This window comes from Loxodonta africana, chromosome 2 (assembly GCF_030014295.1).
Source record: "Loxodonta africana isolate mLoxAfr1 chromosome 2, mLoxAfr1.hap2, whole genome shotgun sequence".
Lineage (NCBI taxonomy): Eukaryota > Metazoa > Chordata > Mammalia > Proboscidea > Elephantidae > Loxodonta > Loxodonta africana.
This window is the reverse complement of record NC_087343.1, coordinates 101,908,770-101,928,943: the sequence shown is the minus strand read 5'-3', so window position 1 is coordinate 101,928,943 and position 20,174 is coordinate 101,908,770. Positions and strand designations below refer to the sequence as shown.

The window sequence follows — 20,174 nt, the reverse complement described above, 5'->3', positions numbered from 1 at the left end:
CAATAGCCATTAAGTTGATCCCAACTCCTGGCGACTCCATGTGTGTCAGAGTAGAACTCTGTTCCATAGAGTTTTCAATGGATGATGTTTGGGAGGTAGATTGCCAGGCCTTTCTTTTGAGGCACCTTTGGGTAGATTTGAACCTCACCACCAAACCAAAAAAAGAAACCTGTTGCCATTGAGTTGATTCCAACTCTTATGACCCTATGGACCACCCAGGGACTGTTAAAGGTATGAGCGTTGTTGTGTGCCATCAAGTCAATTCCTATTCACAGTGACCCTACAGGGCAGGGTAGATAATTGTCCCACAGGATTTCCTATGCTGTAATCTTTATGGGAGCAGATCGCCAGGTGTTTTCTCCTGAGGAGCCACTGGTAGAGCCACTGGTGGGTTTGAACCACCAACCTTTTCTTTAGTACCTAAGCTCTTAACCATTGCGCCACCAGTGTTCCTTAACTATAAGACTTGGAGAGTAGTATCGCTAAGGGAATAAGCTGTTTTGGTGACCAGACCCAGTGACCCAGTGCTGTCGAGTCAATTCCGACTCATATCGACCATATAGGGACCAGACTATGTAAATTGTGTTTAGCAGAAATGGTTGGACTGTTTCTGGAGACTAGAGGGCTGAAAGAAGGAAAGTGTCTGTAGGTTGTTGTTGTTCAGTGTCAGCTTATGAACTGGTTCTGAAGCATGCTACATCTCCCAAAATGACACTTTCAGGAAAGAGTTAATGAGCTTTAGAAAACAGCAGAGACCAGCGAGGAGCAGAAAACAAACTAAGGACTTAAAGAAGGAGACCTTCTGAATTCAGATTTCTGTTAATTTTTTAGACCCAGGCTGAGAAAGTCTAAACTGTGGACTGTTTAAGCAGTATAGGAACCAAGTGAAGGCATTTCCTCACTGTTTAAACAGAAAAGTTTCCTTCCCATTTACAGTGAGTCAGAAGGTGTTATTTTTTACCAAATCAATTCCAAAGTATTATTCTTAATAAAAGTCTACATTTTATGGATCTAAAACTTCCATTTTGAGTTTAACAGAAAAGTTCGGTTTAAAGTAAGAGGTAACTACATTGATTTCTTTATGTTCAATACATTTTTACTCTGAAATTAAACCTGTTCTGTTTCTATGAGAAAAGTGACTTTTAAATTAAACTCCAGAATATTTGTTTCATCTTAGGTTTCTCAAAAGTATTCCAATCTTTACCTCCCAGGATTTATAAATGCAGAAATAAAACAATCCTACCATTCCCTCTGCAATAGTGAGAATAAAAGATGTAGAATTAAATTTGTTACCCTCCTCGGATACATCTCTTAAGAAGAATCGTGTCCAGGGCTGCCTGTAGTATTTTATTGTTAGGATTTGCTCTAGAGTTCTTAAATTCAGAAGAATGGCAGTTTTTCTAATTGGTATGTAATAAAGAGAAAATGATAGGACATAAGAGATTTCTTTTCCTTTTGTTTCCATCCATCCTTACAGAAAATGCTACAGTATTGCTAACAATTAATATTCAGAGTTGGAATCTTCATCACTTCTTCCTAGGAAATGTTATGTAGACTAGCAGGGACTGAGAATGTGGATTTTGTACTCCAGCTACCTGGGTTTGAATTCTGGCTATGCCAACTAATTTCTCTCTGCCTCAGTTTTCTTATCAGTAAAATGGAGATATTATAGTACCCATCTCATAGGGTTGTTGTGAGGAATACCTGAGTTAATACTGGTAAAGTGCTTAGAACATTGGCTGGAATATAAGTACAAAATGTATGCTTGGTAAAAATAATAAGCAAAATGAAGTATACAGATAGTGTAGCATAGGATGTAGGTTCCAATCTCAACTCCACTACTTATAAGTTATGCAAATATAGTTACTTAACCTCCTTAAACCTGTTTCCTCCTTCGTAAAATAGAATACTTGTTAAAAATGGTACCTGCTTCCCAGAGTTGCTGGGAGAATTAAATGGGTTTAGCTTGGGTTTTATGTATAGCAAACACATAACACAGTATCTACTTCACCCAAAAAACCAAAACCAAAACCAAACCCATTGCCGTCGAGTCGATTCTGACCCCTAGCCACCCTATAGGATAGACTAGAACTGCCCCATAAGGTTTCCAAGGAGTGGCTGGTGGATTCGAACTGCTGACCCTTTGGTTGGCAGCTTAGCTCTTAACCACTGTGCCACCAGGGCTCCTATCTACTCAATAGCACCAATAATTATATATTTTCTATTTCTGTGAGGTTTCTGGCTCTGTTCATTGGGTTTTTATGTTTAATTCTTAACTCCACATTTCTAGGTCATTTCTGGGTATTCAAGGTCCTAGGTAAGGTTCCTGTAGAAGCGATTGCCATGGGGATAGATTGAGGGTAACTGAGACTGTGAGTTAAATTACTTAGAGCTCCCGAGGGACTTTGCAGGGTGGTCTTGTATTACTGAATTTGCCACTATCCACAATCTGACTCAAAGCCTTGTGGGCCCAGAAACCATACCTGTCAGCAGTTTCAGAGTGCATCTGTCCCCCAGAGCTGGACTCATATTAACCAAGCTCATACGACTAATGTACAAAATCAGAATGCCAATGTTGCCATTTGCAAGGAGTAGTAAACTGCTAGAGACTGGCGGTTCATGTTCCCACCCAGCCCATTTTGTGCTGTAGGCAGGCCACATGGGGAGCAAATTTCTAACCAGGCTGCCAGTTTATTAATTTATAATGAGACACATAACTGCTGAGTTGCCCCTTGAGCCCCTCAGGGTGCAAGCAAGTTCTGCCTGAGGGCATGACAGACAGAATGTCAAAACTCTCTTCAGAAGGCAGCTTGGCAAGCATGGGATCTGAAGAGCTGTTGGTTCTCATTCTCACAGGTTTAATGGAATCAGAGAGGCAGGTCCACAATAGGAAGGGACATGACATCAGCCCAGAGCATCCTCTCCTTAGTGTTTGGCTATGATTGTCTCTGAGACTGGTTTTACCTATTTCCTTGCCTGGCCTATGTCTTTTTTTTAAATCTTTTTTTATTGTGCTTTAAGTGAAAGTTTACAATTCAAGTCAGGTTCTCATACAAAAACTTACACACGCGTTTTTATGTGACCTTAATTGCTCTCCCTGTAATGCGACAGCACACTCCTCCTCTCTACCGTGTATTTCCCGTGTCCATTCGGCCAGCTCCTATCCCCCTCTGCCTTCTCATCTTGCCTCCAGATAGGACCTGCCCACATAGTCTCATGTGGCTACTTGAACTAAGAAGAACACTAGTCCCTAGTATCATTTTATGTCTTATAGTCCAGTCTAATCTTTGTCTGAAGGGTTGGCTTTGGGAATGGATTTAGTTTTCAGCTAACAGAGAGTCTGGGGGTCATGTCCTCTAGGGTCCCTCCAGTCCCGGTCAGACCATTAAGTCTCCTCTTGTTACTAGAATTTGAGTTCTGCATCCCACTTTTTTCCTGCTCCATCAGGGATTCTCTGTTGTGTTCCCTGTCAGGGCAGTCATTGGTGATAGCCAGGCACCTTGTTCTTCTGGTCTCAGGCTGATGGAGTCCCTGGTTTATGTGGCCTTTTCTGTCTCTTCGCTCTTATTTTCCTTGTGCCTTCATTCTCCTTTGCTCCAGGTGGGTTGAGACCAATTAATGCATCTTAGATGTGTCTTGCCTATGTCTTACCTGTTTGACACATTGTCTCTATAGGTAGAGCCAGTGTGATCATGACTAAGGGTCTGAGACTGGCTGGTAATGGTATAAATCTGGCCTTCAAATGCTTTTGTTTGTCTCTTTTACTGTGTAGAGGCTAAGATTTTAAAAATGAGGAGTACTTATCCAGGCCTCTAGCCTCTCTTGAAAAACCCATAGATGGGACCTTCCTGGACCCCTTCCCACATTAGTCATTGTCTGGAGCTGAGTAGAGACTGTCTCCTCTCCTTTAGATGAAGCTTGAGTCATGCCCTCCTGTTCACTGTGGTCCCTGCCAGGTCCAAGACATTGATCTGTGTTACCTGTGGGTAATGAGCATTTCTCCAGGCATTTGAGTTTGCATCATTCTGACACTTGAAGTTGCCTTTGTTTATCTATGCTTTGACCTGTTATGTTTTTATTTCAAAGTTTAATTCTCAAGTGGCAGTCTTATTTTCTCATTTCCAGATCCACCTCACTGTCATCCCCTAGTACTGAGAACACATTTTAGTTTGTTAAGTCCCAGAGGGTGACAGTGGTAGGAAGGCTGAACTCTAACTCATAGCTTCAAGAAGTGGGTACCTTTAATCTTTCCTCAGGAATTACATGATGCTGATGGTCACTATTCTCTATTTCTAGCTCAGGAGCCATTCTTCCTCCTGGGTAAACGGTGTTTTAATCTCTCCTGCTCTGTATTTTTTTTTTTTAAGGCTATAGCCGTAAGCTGTACTGAGAGGAATGCAATATAAACATCTGTATTTACAAAAATATAAATGTGGAGGCTTTGTTTGCAAATGTATTTACCATGAGATTTCTGTAAAGAACAAGAGCTGCTGTCTAAATTCAGTGTTTTAGAATTATTAATAATGTGATATAGGAAGATGTGCCATTTGTTATTATGATTCCTAAGAACGGTTGGCTTTTTTTTTTTTTTTTTACGTTCATCTCTCCTCAGTGGAGAAAATGTGATTATGTGAATGGATCACTGGTTATAATAATCAGCTTGTCTCCCAAAGAAGTGTTCTTCAAACGAGTAAGCTTCCCCTTAATTCTCGATAATCTTCTAAGAAATCAGGATTGATTTATGAGCAATCTATTTGGGAAAATAGAAATGTCAGTTCAAGACCTTAATGTATTTCATAGTTCCATACTAACTCAAATTAACCACTTTATATCTTGGCTTATCTTTGGGGTGCAGGGTTCTAATGGAATGTTATTCAGCAGTTAAAAAGAATGAACTACGAAGAGCTACTTGAACTACGAAGAGATACTGCTGAGCCCCAATCCCCCGCAAAAAAAAAAAAAAATTTAAAAAGAATCTCTACACTGTGATACAGTTTTTATAAAGTTTAAAAGCATGCTAATCAGTATGCTGTTTATGGATACATACATATCTAATAAAACTATAAAAGGGTGGATGAGAATGATAAAAGCCAACCCAGGAGAGTAGTTCCTTTGGGGAGAGAAGAAAGGAGAATGTGTTAGGCAGGGCCATAAAAAAAAAAAAACAAAAACCAAACCCACTGCCGTCGAGTCGATTCCAACTCATAGCTTAAATTGTATCTGTAATGTTTTATTTCTTCCAGAAAATATGAAGCAAATTTGGCAAAATGTTAAGATTTTAAGAGGCGGCAAGAAGGCAAAGAGAATGTGAACAGAATTTGTAGGAGGTCTAAATTATTAAGATATGTGAGCTTTGAGTGAATAAAATAGAGCAGTCCTCGAAGCAATTTGTCTACTGTTTACATTCAGTTTCTCTTTAGCCATTAGAAAAGTCAAAAAGGCTCTGAATCCTACTTCATACTCTAAGTATCTTAGCTCTGCAATTTTTAAGAAGGGAATACTGTGAAAATCTAGGGAGAGACAAAACCATAAGATGGGTTTGTTGTTGTTAGATGTTGTCAGGTCGTTTCTGACTCATAGCGACCCTGGGTACAACAGAACGAAACTCTGACTTGTCTTGCGCCATTCTCACAATTGTTGCTAGGTTTGAGTCCATTGTTGCTAGGTTTGAGTCCATTGTTGCAGCCACTGTGTCAATCCATCACCTTCAGGGTCTTCCTCTTTTTTGCTGACCCTCTACTTTACCAAGCATGATGTCCTCCTCCAGAGCTGGTCCCTACTTGTATCATGTCCTAAGTAAGTGAGATGAAGACTCACCATCCTCCCTTCTAAGAAGCATTCTGGCAGTACTTCTTCCAAGATAGATTTGTTCATTCTTCTGGCAGCCTATATTATACTCAATATTCTTCCCCAACACAAAGGCATCACTTCTTCAGTCTTACTTATTCATTGTCCATATTTCGCATGCATATGAGGTGATCGAAAATACCATGGCTTGGGTCAGGCACCTTAATCCTCAAGGTGACATGTTTGCTTTTGAACACTTTAAAAAGGTCTTTTGCAGCAGATTCGCCCAATGTAATGTGTCATTTGATTTCTTGGCAGCTGCTTCCATGGGCATTGATTGTTGATCCAAGTCAAATGAAATCCTTTCTCTGTTTATCATGAGGTTATTCAGTGGTCCAGTTGTGAGGATTTTTGTTTTCTTTATGTTGAGGTGTAATCCATACTGAAGACTGTGGTCTTTGATCTTCATCAGTAAATGCTTCAAGTCCTCTTCACTTTCAGCAAGCAAGGTTTTGTCATCTGTATATTGTAGGTTGTTATTGAGTCTTCCTCCAATCCTGATGCCCCCTGTTCTTCTTCATATAGTCAGTCTAGCTTCTCAGACTATTTGCTGAGCATATAGATTAAGTATGGTGAAAGGATACAACCTTGATGTACACCTTTTCTGATTTTAAACCACTCAGTATCCCCTTGTTCTATTCAAAAGACCACCATTCAGTCTATGTACAGGTTTTTCATGAGCACAATTAAGTGTTCTGGAATTCCTATTCTTTGCAATATTATGCATAATTTATTATAATCTACAAAGTCAAATGCCTTTGCATAGTCAATAAAACACAGGTAAACACCTTTTTTTTATTTTCTGCTTTCAGCCAAGATCCATCTGACATCAGCTGTGCTATTCCTTATTCTACATCCTCTTCTGAATATGGCTTGAATTTCTGGCAGTTCCCTGTCGATGTACTGCTACAACTGCTTTTGAATTAGCTCCAGCAAGATTTTACCTGTATGTGGTGTTAATGATATTGTTTGATAATTTCCGCATTCTGTTGGAGCACCTTTTTTTGGAGTGAGGACAAATATGGATCTCTTCCAGTCAGTTGGCCAGGTAACTCTTCTAAATTTCTTGGCATAGACGAGTGAGCTTTTCAATTAATTAGGAAAGTAATCTTTGTGCCCAGTTACGAGACCAAAAATTTTTCAGTGAGCTGATAATAAGCAACATTACCTATTCTGATGTAAGACTTTATATCAATATATAAGGCAGATATTTATTATAAACATTAAGCTATCGATGTGTTGACAATTGAAATAAAACCGCTTGAAGGAGGCCAAAGGAAAAAAACAATGGAAGACCTTGGCCAATTTTAGAAGATGCATTGGAGATTCAATGTAGCTTTTTGTCTCTGTTTCTGTCTGTCTCTTTCTTTGCTGCCTTTGCCTTTATCTTGGTGTATTTTTTTTTTTTTTTATCCTTTAGTCACATTGAAAAAGCAGGGAGTGCGTAAGTTGCAGCTGGGAAAGGATGGAGAGGTAGGGGCAGAGAAGAGCACCTTCATTTCTGTTACATTATTTAGAAAAAATAAAAGGAGAATAGTCCACTTAGAGTGACTGCAACATAGCAAAGTATAGAAATATAAAATGATAAATTATTGTTTTGTTTTAAAGAGTAATATGTTCCTTTAAAGTTACATAAGGATTGCATGAATTCATTTTTATTTTATAAGATTTAGGCAGTACTTAATAAATGGAGCAAAATGATTGGCTCTGTCTTCATCCTCCTACCATTCCCTTACTTCAAATCTCATTTCTAGCAGTAACCACCTGTCCACAATTGATGAGAAGCCTTCTGGGTTATTTTCTATGAGTTTTCATGTATGAATTCATGTACTCGTAACTAGGATGAAGTATTTTTATTCAACATTTCCATTCAACATCTTTTAGGGAGATTTGCATGTCAGTGTGTCTACATAAGCTGGTTCTTTTTAATAGCTACATAGTATTCCTTAGTATGGTTAATATATTATTTATTTCACCTTCGTGCTGTTCATGTCCCACTATGATGTTTCAAGGTTTTCACTGTTACTGCATCAGAGAGCAGATGTTACTGAATGTGTGGTTGGATCCAGGAACTACAATAATGTTATCAGGAATCTGCCTTTCACATATTTGACTTGGTTTTTCTCTTGGTTGGCTTCATCTTCAGGCCACTTCACCTCATATGGTAGCAACTATGACAACCAGCTTTCTAAGCTTACATTCTACAGATTTAACAACCTCTTTCCCAATATCAACAAAGGTAGAGGAGTTAGCTCTCTCTAGACCAGCTTGGGTCATATGCCCATCATTGGACTTTGGCCCTGAAAGTAGAATACCCTGATTGGTAAGCCTGGGTCAGTGCCCACTTTGGGGGCCATGTCTGCCTGACTCAAACCATATGGGTTGAGAGGGAGAGAGCGGTGATTTGCCAAATAAAAATCAGGTGCTAATACCAGAAGGAGGAGGACTCTCCTGGTCAGGAAAATATATCCAATGTCTTATATATAATATTTTATGTTTTTCTGAATCAGAGGTTAATAGACATCCTAATGATGTTCTTAGATGTATCTTTCCAAATCTTTGCATTTAGAGTAATGAAACAAGTATGTTTTTTTATATTTAATACTATATATGAAAAGGAAGCACACTATAGATTGAAGATCATTAATATTCTGAAAAGCAGACTTTTTCAATTCAGTAAAGTGTTACCCAATACATTTGCTAAAAATTTTGTGATGTAAATACATCAGGAGAAATACTCAGTCTCATAGCACATGACTTAGTATTCTGTTATTTTATATTGTTGTTTGCTGCCATCAAGTCAGCTCTGACTTAAGGTGAGCTTATGTAAGGCAGGATGAAAATGTTGCCTGGTCATGCATCCTCCTCACAATCATCAGAATGTTCAAGTACGTACTTGTGGGTATCGTGGCCATCTTACCAAGGATCTGCACACCCTTGTTGACCCTCTGCTTCACCGAGTATGATGTCCTTCTCTAGCGATGGGTCCCACCTGAGGACATGTCCAAAGCAAGAGAAATGGACAATGTTCTGTTGTGATACACAAGATTTTTGCAAGTAGATTACCAGGCCTTTCTTCCTAGCCTATCTTAGTCTGGAAGCTCTGTGGAAACCTGTCCACCATGAGTGACCGAGCTTGTATTTGAAATAGTGGTGGCGTAGGTTTCAGCATCATAGCAACATACAAGCCGCCATAGTAAGACAAATTGACAGACAGGTGATGGTCCATTATTCTATAGCATGCTGTTATTTGCCAAATCATAGCATGACCTCTACATTAAGCGATGTTTATTAAGTTCTGTTAAGTACTGGTCATCATGCCAGGGACTGGAGATAAAATATTAAATAGAACAAGATCCCTGTCTTCTGGTTTCTTATATTATTTTAAGGGGCTACAAATTGTAAACAAATGAATAAAGAAAAAAAAATTCAGACTGCTATCTGCTATGAAGGAAATAGAATCATGAAATGGGAAATAATTAGGGAAAGTCATTTCACATAAGGTGGTCAGGGAAGACCTCTCTGAAGAGGGAACCTTTGAGCTGCAACCTGAAGACTGAGAAGAAACCTCAAACTCTAGACCTCTGCTGTCCAGTATGGTAGCTGCTAGTCCAGTATGGTGGCTACTGAGCACTGGAAATATGACTTGTTCAAACTGAGATGTGCTGTACCTGTAAAATGCATCTCTAAGACTAGTGTAGAATGCAAAATATTTAAAAACTTGTATTGATTAAATACTGAAATAATAATGTTTCAGACATATTATGATAAATATTACTAAATTAATGTTGCGTGTTTCTTTTTACTTTTTAATGTGATTACTAAAAATTTTTAAATTACTTATGCAGCTCACCTCGTATTTCTATCGGACAGTGCCACTCTAGATGGTTGCGGTCTGCTTGCTGTTATTGACATGCGTGTTATTAACCTTTTTTTCCTTGAGGATGGTGATGATGATTGAATTTGTGTAGTAGATTTTTTTCAAAGATATTTGTTGACTGAGGTATCTGAATATAATAATGGAATGTGTGATCGTGATCAAGCTTAATACAACTCAGAGTTAAGGACAGGCGGACAGCGGAGAGAGCACAGGACATTGTCACATTGACTACAGGAGTTGTGTCATAGTCATAGTCCTTTAGAAATGTTCACAGAACAGATAAAGGAGGGCCCTGTGCTGTAGCAGTGGGTAGAGGTGGGCTGTCACAAGGTAATGACAGCGTAGGACAGGATTTCTGTGGGAACCATCAGCAGCAAAACCACTGAGATCTATTTCCATTCTGTACTTAGTAAAGGAGATTTTTTTTTTATGTTATGTAAAATTGCCCATTCTTCTGTGTTAAAATAGAGGTTTATTCTATGAATAGCTTTTACACTGATGTGAATATTATAGTGTATCTCTTTTTTTTATGCCTGCTGGGGAGATGTTGGCAAGTTCACCCACCTTTAATAGCATTAAATTAATTACTGCAGAGAGCAAGCAGAATAGTTTTTCATTGTGCTGTGCTCTTATTTCCACATTTGCAACTTGTGCCATGAGAAAGAGGTTCACTACTAAAAATGCATGTGTATTGCCTTTAGCAGGTGAAATTTGTAATACTTAGTTTGTTAACACGTTAGGACCTGAAATTATGGTGTTTGTTATGTAATCTGTACTAGCAGTTTTGAGAGGGGAAACGCTACTCCTTCTGGTTTGATAGAGAGTTGAGTCATATCCTGTGAATCTGAAGCAATGGTATTTAAGCATCACGGGTTCCTCTTACTTTCATTCTAAGTTGCTGTGGTTCAGAGGCTGAGCAGCAAGTGCCATCTGTGAAGAGGCTGTTGCTGTCACTGTGAGGTGAACAGCCTCTCTTGCCGGTATTCAGTGAAGAAAGCCAAGTCCAGATATACAGTTCTCTCACTGGACTGAAAGATGTTTTATTCATTTCTAATCCACTATGCTAGATAGCTGCAAGGTGAAAAGTGCCTGCAATTTGCCATTTACTTATAATAAGGTAAGTTCCATCTTTTGGTTTACTCATTGTATTGTAGCAGCCTTAAATTAATTGTGTCAGTTTTAGCCTATGATTATGCCTCAGAAAATGCCTTCTCATAGGAGCATCAAAGGTGGCATTCAGGATTCCAAAACAAGTAATTTTAAACTTACAGTATAAGCCATTTGTGGCATACTTAGTTTGATAGAATGATATTCCTTTTATGATAGTTTCTATGATAAATATTGTGTCTGAGAAATGGGAACATTACAGTAGTTTTATATTGGTTTAGTTTTTTTTTTTTTTAAGGATTAGAACAGTCCCATGGTCTTTTTTTTTTTTTTTGCTACTCTGATCCTGGTTAAAGGCGAAACATGCATAATGTCAATATAAGTTTGGATTTTATTCTAAATAAGTGTGTCTCAATAATTCTATTTCCCTATTGAAATAAAAAGTGGTCCTAGTAATTATTAGTAAGTTTAAAAGTGGAAAAGTCATGAAAGCCTCTTGCCCTTTTCATATTTGGTTTTCTGTTTAAGTGAAAGGCCACCATATTTATAAACTTATGATTGATATGTTTGTTTTAGAATATGTAAGAGCTTGCTTATCACCATCCCACTTCCCCAGTTGCTGTTGGAGACACTTGTATACACAGAGGAATCTGGGGGTAGAGAAGTGGAATGAGGTTTGTTTCTTTAGCTAGCGGCCGTAAGCTTATGGTGACAGACAGGTTTGTTGTCTTGATTTTCTACGGATTAAAGAAATAACATCAATTCAGAGCTAAAGTTGGTGTCTGGTATCACATCACTTTGGACACTCATATTTAAGACCTTCGAATTCCTTTGAGGTAGAAAAAGTTAATTTGGGTTTGTGAGCTGTAGTTGTGAATTTGTAAGCTATTAACTGAATTTTTTATGAGCCTATAATAGCATTATGAATACCTTCCCTCTTCTTAATTGACTCACTGTCATGATTACAGATTGTTTCATTTCTATGCAAAATTATACGCATTACAAAATTGTTAGATTCTAACTACAACATGAAAATTACTTTTCATTACACATGTATTCAATGACTCATATTTTTGCCAAGGTCAGAGGGTTAATGAGCTGATGGAAGGCATGTAGTTTTCCTCTTCTTTGGTGGGAAATTAAAATTATTTCAACCTCCAGATATATTTGAAGGTAATATTCCAAAATGGGAAAGGAAAACTTGAAAGAAAATGACTTAGCACTCTGAGAGCCTTTGGGACCTTGAATAGTGAAAAAACACGTATTCCGAAAGAATATAATACAAGATGTTATAAGCAGGCTATCCTAATGCTAGATTATGCATCAAACTCTGCTTTTTCACATGCACAGGGAAAGAGTGGTTCTGGTTAGGCAAAGATTAGGCTTGAGAATTAATTCATATGCTGCATGTAAATTATTAAACTTCAATGAAAAGATTATACTTGCATCAATATAAGAGCATGTCTTATAGCACTTCTCATGGTGTCAGAGACCTAATGATGGGTTATAATGGACATATAAAACTGTTGTTATGGATAGGAATTCATACTGGTAAAACATTGTCAAGTTTTTATAATATGCTCTGTTTCAAATATACAGTTAATTATTTATGACATTGTACAAGCAAGCAACTGGTAATTACCTAATTATTCAGGCATCTTGCTTCTCTTCCTTCCTTTCTGTTTCCCCCTATCTTTTGCCTGTTTTCCTGATTCTTTGCACTTTCAGGAGAGGTATGGTTGGGTATGGTTGGGAGGATGGAGGGAGGAAGGCAGAGAAGGAAAGTGGGCAAACACAAATAGTGTAATATTCCTGTTTTTTATCTCTCATGTAAGTTTTGATGAGGAAAGAGATCAGAAAGAGGTTAGTTATAATGGCTACAATGGTCCTTTTAGATAACTTGTAGATTTCAATTATCTAGGAAATGTCTTGACGTCTGACATGAAAAATCACTGGGAGTTGGTTCAAACAAACTTTTCAGACCTTACCTACATCACAGGATTGTTGCAAAGATGAAATAGGATTATGTCTGTTGTGTTTTATTAGCTGTAAAGTATTAGATGTATTTGTAAGAAATTGTTTTTGTCATGTGTTCTTGAAGTGAAAAAGCTGACAAGATAATCAGAGATCTCAGAACTGCATTCTGGATTCATTATATTTCTTTATAGTCATGAGGGTCTTATTTTTCTCCTCTTTGTAAACTATTTTACTTGCTAATTTTGAATTTATATAAAAGTATTTTGCAAAGATAAGCTCCAAAAATATAAAAACACAATTTTACCTAACCCCAGTGAGGTTTTAAATTTTAAATAGCTTGAATAAACTTATCTTTACTCAAAATGTATTTATTGAGTGGCAATTTTATTTTATTTAGAAACTAAAATCAACGTGATTTTCTTAATTGGGGACTACATCAACAGAGGCACATAGCATGACTTTTTTTTTCTTTCATTCTTTTAAAAAATATTTCTTTTAAGTAAGCCTTTGAAGGGTTCATGTTGAGGAACCACAATGTAGGAAGAAATTTTTTGTAGCGTGCTCCTCTGACTCTTGAAAGCTAAATCTTTCTGTATGATGCTTTAAATGCTATTGTCCCTTAGTGAATCCTGCTGGATGTCAAAAGCAGCCCACTTCTTGGGAAAATAAGTAATAATAAGTGTTCAGCCTAACTCAGAAAAGCAGTTATGAAGATCAAATGTGACAGTTGTAGTGAGAGTGCTTTTTGAACTCCACAGTGCTTACAAACATCGTCATCACCGAGTAAAACAAAAAAAACAAAAACAAAAACCCACTGCTGTTGAGTCAATTCCGACCCATAGCGACCCTGTAAAAAAAAGGACACAGTAAATCTGGTCCATAGTGTTTCCAAGGAGTAACTGGTAACCATTGTGTGTAAGATATGCATAATTACATATTTGGAAGTGAACTTAAATGTCATCTCAAATCTTCTCATTTCACCAAAAAGAAAAAAAAAAAGTAATTTAGGTCCAGAGAGGTTAAGAAAGGTGCCTGGGTTCTCCCAGCTAGTATCTGAGCCAAAAACTAAATGTGGGTTTTTCTGTCTGCCCAGGTAACTAGAAGTTGATCAGAAGGCTAGTTGCTTCTTGAGTCCTACTGCTGGGTTTTTTTTTTTTTATATAAATAATATTTTTTGGAACTTTGGTGAATATCTTTATAGGAACCATATTGTTTGTAGAATGTTTCACAGAAGACATACTGCCTTGTATGCAGGTTTTGTGGGTTGAGGATTCCCTGTTTGATCTAGCTTGATGGGGCTTAAATTGGTGGACTGACTATTAAACTATGACATCTGGCTTTTCCAGTCTATCACTGTTGCCACGGTAGAAATGCTTATGCCCTTACTCTGAGAAGGTGGACTATGAAAGTAAACATGCATAATGGATAAGGGTAGCTTTTAAAATTGTAGATGGTATGGTAAGATTGTCTTGATATGTTTGTTGAAGTGTGTAGCAAAAATAGACGGACCAAAGCTTACTTTTCAAAAGAGATAAGGAAAATTTAGAACAATCAATGGATCTCCAACCAATTCTTTTAGAATTAACCTCCTCTGTTGTATTTTTATAGAACTTTACTCTTTTTCAGGGAGATAAAGAGAGAAAGATGACTTTTCTCAATTATATGAGTTAATGACATATATTCTATTAAATTAATGAACACACATTTATAAAGAAAATGTGACTTTAAACCTTTCTTAACACTAAGATTAGAAGACAGATGAATTAAAATGTTCTTTTTGCTTGTGGTATTAAAAAAGGGTATACCTCACTCCTGAGAATTCAAAACTTGGACACCATTTTTCTTAGTAAAAAATATAACTCCTACGAAAGGTGTGTGTCATCTTCGTATCCTGTGATCCAATTTATAACTTCAAGACATAGATGTAATTTATTATCATACTATCTTATGAATAAATCCTTGTTCTGCTTTTTAATAAAGTTCATGTTTACTCTGATTCCAAGAACTTCATTTATCTTCTGTATAACCATCAGGAGATAGAGGAAAACAGGTATGAGATAAATGGGTCAGAGTCTTAAAAATCTCTGGTAAATAATAAATGTGATGGGATAGTATGTGGTCTGAGAGACAGTACGCTGGGCTGCAGGAGTGTGGTGGGAGGAATCAGTACTTCTTGGAAGTATTAATCCCTTCTCTGGTTTAAGAAGTGACAGTGAAGCCCTTGCATTCTTTGGATTCTGTTTTTGCATCTATGAAGTTGAGAAAACGCCTTAATGACTGACAACAGTCCCACACATCCCACACAATTTCATTTGATCTTCATAACTCATTTTCTAAGTTAGGTGGAGCAGTTATTATTAGTTACTTTTCCCAACAAGTATGCTACTTTTTATATCCAGCAGGATGCACTAAGAGGCAATAGCAAATTGATAAATATTGACTAGTGATGATGCCTTTCATATTCCATGAATATGAAGGTGGTGAAAACACTTTGAATTCAATAAAATATTTCATCACTATGTCATCGTTATAAGTGCCCAGGTTTGAATTGAACATCTACTTAAGAGAAGTACAAGAAACCTTTGGAGATGGTTTGTTGAGTTTTAATTCCATCTTAATTTATTAGAGATACTCAAATTAGTTACTTGGTCTCCTTTTGCATTAGTCATTTCACTTGTGGGATGGGATTAGCAATATATATTCCTGGCAACTTACAGCATAACAAAATATAATATATCAAGTTCCAAATTCTTCACTCTACATTTTTCTCTCCAAGATGAAGTGTAATAATAACAGTTAATCTTTAAGTCAAGGAGGCCTGGTGATGCAATGGTGCAATGGTTAAGTGCCCGCTTGCTAACCCACCAGCAGCTTCATGGGAGAAAAGACCTGGCAATCTGCTCCTGTAAAGATTACAGAGTAGGAAACCCTATGGGGCCAGTTCTGCTCTGTCCTGTGAGGTCACTATGAGTTGGAATCAACTCAACAATACACAAAAACAACCTTTAAGTCAGGCACTAATGATAATTTTTATGAATAGCTAATTTGTTTCTTACAAAAATTTTATGAGATTTGGGTACAATTTTTCTTCCCTTTAAACAGAATGGAAAAGTGAAGTATAGAGAATTAAGCAACTAATCCCTGGCATCACACAAATAGTAGTAGAATGATCAGAATTAGACCTAGGCAGTCAAGTGTCAGAGCCTAGGTGCTCAATGACTGTCATGTCCCTCTAGTTAGAATCCCTGTAATGTGAAGCTCCTGCTGTAAAATGCCACAGGAGGAAAAGAAAATCTTCATAATGTTAGTATATTTAATCATTTTGATGATTCTAATATTCAGATTCTTAACACAACTCAAGCCTTTATGAACCAGAAATACACCGAAGTTGCTTAGAAATTCATGTAAGATTAGGCCAATATTAATAAAAAATACATCTAGAATGATCAAACATAACAGTTCTCATAAGTGATCATAGTCTTTGGAAATGTGAAAAGATTACGTCTTCTTGGGGGAGTGGAGGTGAAAGAACAGTTTTTGATACAAAAATAGCTAACTGATGCAGTCCTGGGAAAGCTTGTGGAAATTTTTTTGTTTTGAAGGGAGGGTGCCTAGTTTCCTGTATATTCTCTCTAAACTTTTCTTGGTGAAAGTCATTATTTGGGGGAAAGAGGATGTGTAATGAGTGGTAGAAGTTCAGGTCCATTATGCAGCTGGGTCCATTTTGATCTGCTTTCCCCAGAGACTCCATAAATTACATTTGAAATTCTTGGGTAGTTTTCAAACCTTCTTGTTTCCTCAGGCCTTTTGAGCAAGAACTTGCTTAACATGGTTGTATACCATTAGTGCTAACACAGTGCATAATAATAGTAGACCCTCAATACTGCTTTCTGGCAAGTTGGCTGGCTGCCCAGATGGATCTGTATCTGTTGCCGTCGAGTCATTTCTGACTCATAGCAACGCTATATGGATGGATGGATGGTAGGATAAACTCAGGCATACCCATCTGACTCATGTCCTTAGGACTGGATTGGGTCTAGGCTGTCACTGAGAATGTGTGTGTAGGGGAATGAAGTGTGCAGAGTGAAAGAGTTCACCTCAGGTCATCTCATATTTATCATCTGATGGTTTTGAATATGGAATTTACCATTTGCCTTTCCCACTATTTCCTATCAAAATTTATTAGGCATAACTAAGCATAATTGTTTTACTCCCTTGGTTCAAAAGCTAAATGTACACACACACACTATACCTGTTAGATAGAAAGAAAATAAATTTGACCACCTAAATCAATGAGAGTTGTCAAAGTTCAACTAAATTTTAGAATTCATTGTGAAAAAAAAAAAGTTAAAATGCAGAAGATACAATTGAAGGTAACTACCAAGAGGGAAGAAAAGTATTTAAAAATATATATATTTTAAATTTTTGTTGTGCTTTAAGTACAAGTTTACAAATCAAGTCAGTCTTTCCCACAAAAACTTATATACACCTTGCTACATACTCCCAATTGCTCTCCCCGTAATGAGACACCCCACTCCCTCCCTCCACTCTCTAATGCTTGTTTAAAAAAATTATTTCAATTTTAGAATGGAAGCTGTCCCCCCTCCCCCCCCCCCACCACACAGACACACACACACACACAGACACACACACACAATTTCATTAGAGAGGTCAAACTAAGAAGACTGAGAACCAAAATTTATTTGGTACAATCAGTTAAATTTGAGGGAGCGTTTCTAGAATGAGGATGGTGATTACGGGCTTACCTTAGGAAGTTCTGCAGATTTGTAGAGAGGATATTAAAATGGTTATTGTTTCAAGTTTCCTAAGTGGAGATGAGGGCATGGAGGAGATAAGAGAGAACTTTCCCATAACAATACTTGGTCAAGCACAACTAATAGGGCCAAACTATATCCAAGGTTTAGACAATGGAGACAAATCTATGGGGAAAATAATACATTTGGACTTGACCCAAAGCAGTCATTAAAACCAAACCAAAACACCACACAACCACAATGAGTAGAATCATTAACTGGATTTTTTTCTTTCCCCTTTCCTAAGCCAAATAGCATGTGGGCACTATTTAAGGATGTTCTATTCCTTGGTGTACACATGCCCTGTGTTATTTGAAATGCTTTGGATTCCTGTGGCTTACTGTTTTCTCTGCATGATTTTACTACTTTACAAATAGCATGTTCCAAGTCAGTATCAGTAGAAAATACTCTCCTGGTTGATGGGAGACCTAAATGCCACATCCCACCTTCTGAGCCTTAGTTTCAACAGCCCTCAAATGAAGAATTCATCCACTTACTCCGTCTAATGTTTCCCTAAAGACTGTGAATTTTAGGGAGCAAGATTCCTCCCCTTCTTCCCCCAGTGGCTGTTATGAACATCAAAATCAATTCTGAAACAATTACTTCCAGGTTTATTGACTTGGCCAAAGTAACTGAGAAATTATTGCAAAGCACATGCCCAGAGTTTGAGAAATGCTCATGTTTGATATTAAAAAATAAATAAAGCCTTTACAGCAAATGTGTATTCCAAATGTCTAAATAGCTGCAAAGAATCATTAATATGCAAGTCATAAGAAGGCTTTGTAGTTTTATTACTTGTTTTAAGTCATTGGTGTTATACAGTATATTGATGTTCAAGAGTTTTTGAAGGATATATTGCAATTCCAGAGGTACCCAGGTTACCATCAGGGAGCCGCAGGTATTGACAGGAATGACTCCTTATGGTCATTTTCAGTCATCGGAGTTCCTGGATACCAGATGGCAGTGCTTTACAACAAAGGCCAGAGTTTACGTGTTGTTTATAAATCAGGTATTAACATTCTTTTTTAGAAAGCAGCTGAGAACTAAAAACTGTATTTGCTGCATTAAAGTGTTTTCCTTACTAGGTCCTGACCCTTCCTTATTGTGTCTATTATTTTTGTAAGTTTTAATAAAAGGTTATTATTACATTTTATTGTTTTAATTAAACTTTGTAAAGTATAATGAAATTAAAGTGCATGTCTTGGAGAGAAGGTGAATTAGGACGTAAGAATTTGCTGTTCCCTCTTTTCGTTAATATTGTGTTTTAGTGAAAGTTTATACAGGAAATTAGTTTCTCGTTTAAAAATTTCTCTAAATATTGTTCAGTAATATTGGTTACATTCTTCACAATATATCAGGATTCTTGTTATTTCCATTTTGGTTGTTCTATTTCCATTAATCGAGCTACCATGTCTCCCCTTGCCTTCTCATCTATGTCTGTGGTAAAGGTTAACCATTTGGTTTCAGCCAGACAATTATTTTGAGGAGCACAGTACTCACGGGTGATATTGATTTTATGGGCCAATCTGTCATTTGACTGAAAGGTGACCTCTGGAGTTTGAGTTCCAAGTTTAAAGAGTATCTTAGGGTGATAGTCTTGGGGGTTCATCTAATCTTCTACCAGTTCAGTAAGTCTGGCCTCTTTTTAAGAATTTGAGTTTTGTTCTACATTTTTCTCCCATTCTATCCAGGACCATCTATTGAGTCTCTGGTAGGAACTGTAGTGGTAGCTGGGCACCATCTAGTTCTTCTGGTCTTCAGCTAGGTGATGTTTTTTTTTTGTGTAGACTACTGGTTCTGTAGACTAGTTTCTTCTTTGAGTCTTTGGTTTCCTTCTTTCTCTTTAGCTCTGGACGAGTAGAGACCAATAGTTGTATCTTAGAAGGCTGCTTTCAAGCTTTTAAGACCCCAGAGGCTACTCATCAAACATTGTCTTTATGGACTGTATTATGCCAACTGATTGAGTTGCCCTACAAAACTATGGTCCTAAGGCCTCAAACCCAGTTGGTTGTGTCTAGGAAGAATCTGTAACTATGTCCCCTATGTGCTTTATTTTGCACTTGGAAATATAGGCATCATACATAAATACGTATGTACATATGCCTACAGTTATTTATATATGCCTTCTGTATACTGTGTAACCAGACACATGTATTTTAGTTATGACTATTGTTGCAAAATTGTATATCTCCTGAGTTTTTTTTTTTTTTTTTTTTACAAATTTCCACTTAAATCATTCATTGACAGTGGTTACATTTATCACAAGTTTTATCTATATCCTTCTATTTGTGCTCAAATACTTGTTCTGCTGTGCTCACTACTTCCATATCCGGAGCCACATTTCCCATCGCCAAAAGTAACAAGTCTCTAAGTTCTAACGTGTACTTACCCACCCCCCCAACCACAAATGAAGATATTAGTCTCTCTGTATTTATCTGTTCTTGTCTTCTTGTAAAAGAGGGATCATACAATCTTTGTGTTTATATGCTTGACTTATTTCACTTAGCATTATGCCTTCCAGGTACATCAATGTTAAAATATGTTATGTG

At 37.2% G+C, this 20,174-nt stretch overlaps 1 protein-coding gene across 18 annotated transcripts in view; it reads left to right on the top strand.

Moving 5' to 3' along the window:
• MCTP1 (multiple C2 and transmembrane domain containing 1) overlaps positions 1-20,174 on the top strand; it is a 632,230-nt gene that overhangs the window by 214,174 nt on the left and 397,882 nt on the right. For 4 of the 18 annotated variants that reach the window (XM_064274195.1, XM_064274192.1, XM_064274189.1 and 1 more), the window contains exon 1: positions 10,357-10,844. The exons of 5 other annotated variants lie outside the window; for them this stretch is intronic. In XM_064274195.1, coding sequence (XP_064130265.1) covers positions 10,788-10,844 — 57 coding nt within the window. In that variant the 5' untranslated portion in view covers positions 10,357-10,787. Of the gene's footprint in view, positions 1-10,352; positions 10,845-20,174 lie in introns of those variants that run through there. 9 more of the 18 variants (XM_064274190.1, XM_064274171.1, XM_064274186.1 and 6 more) reach the window with 6 other exon arrangements.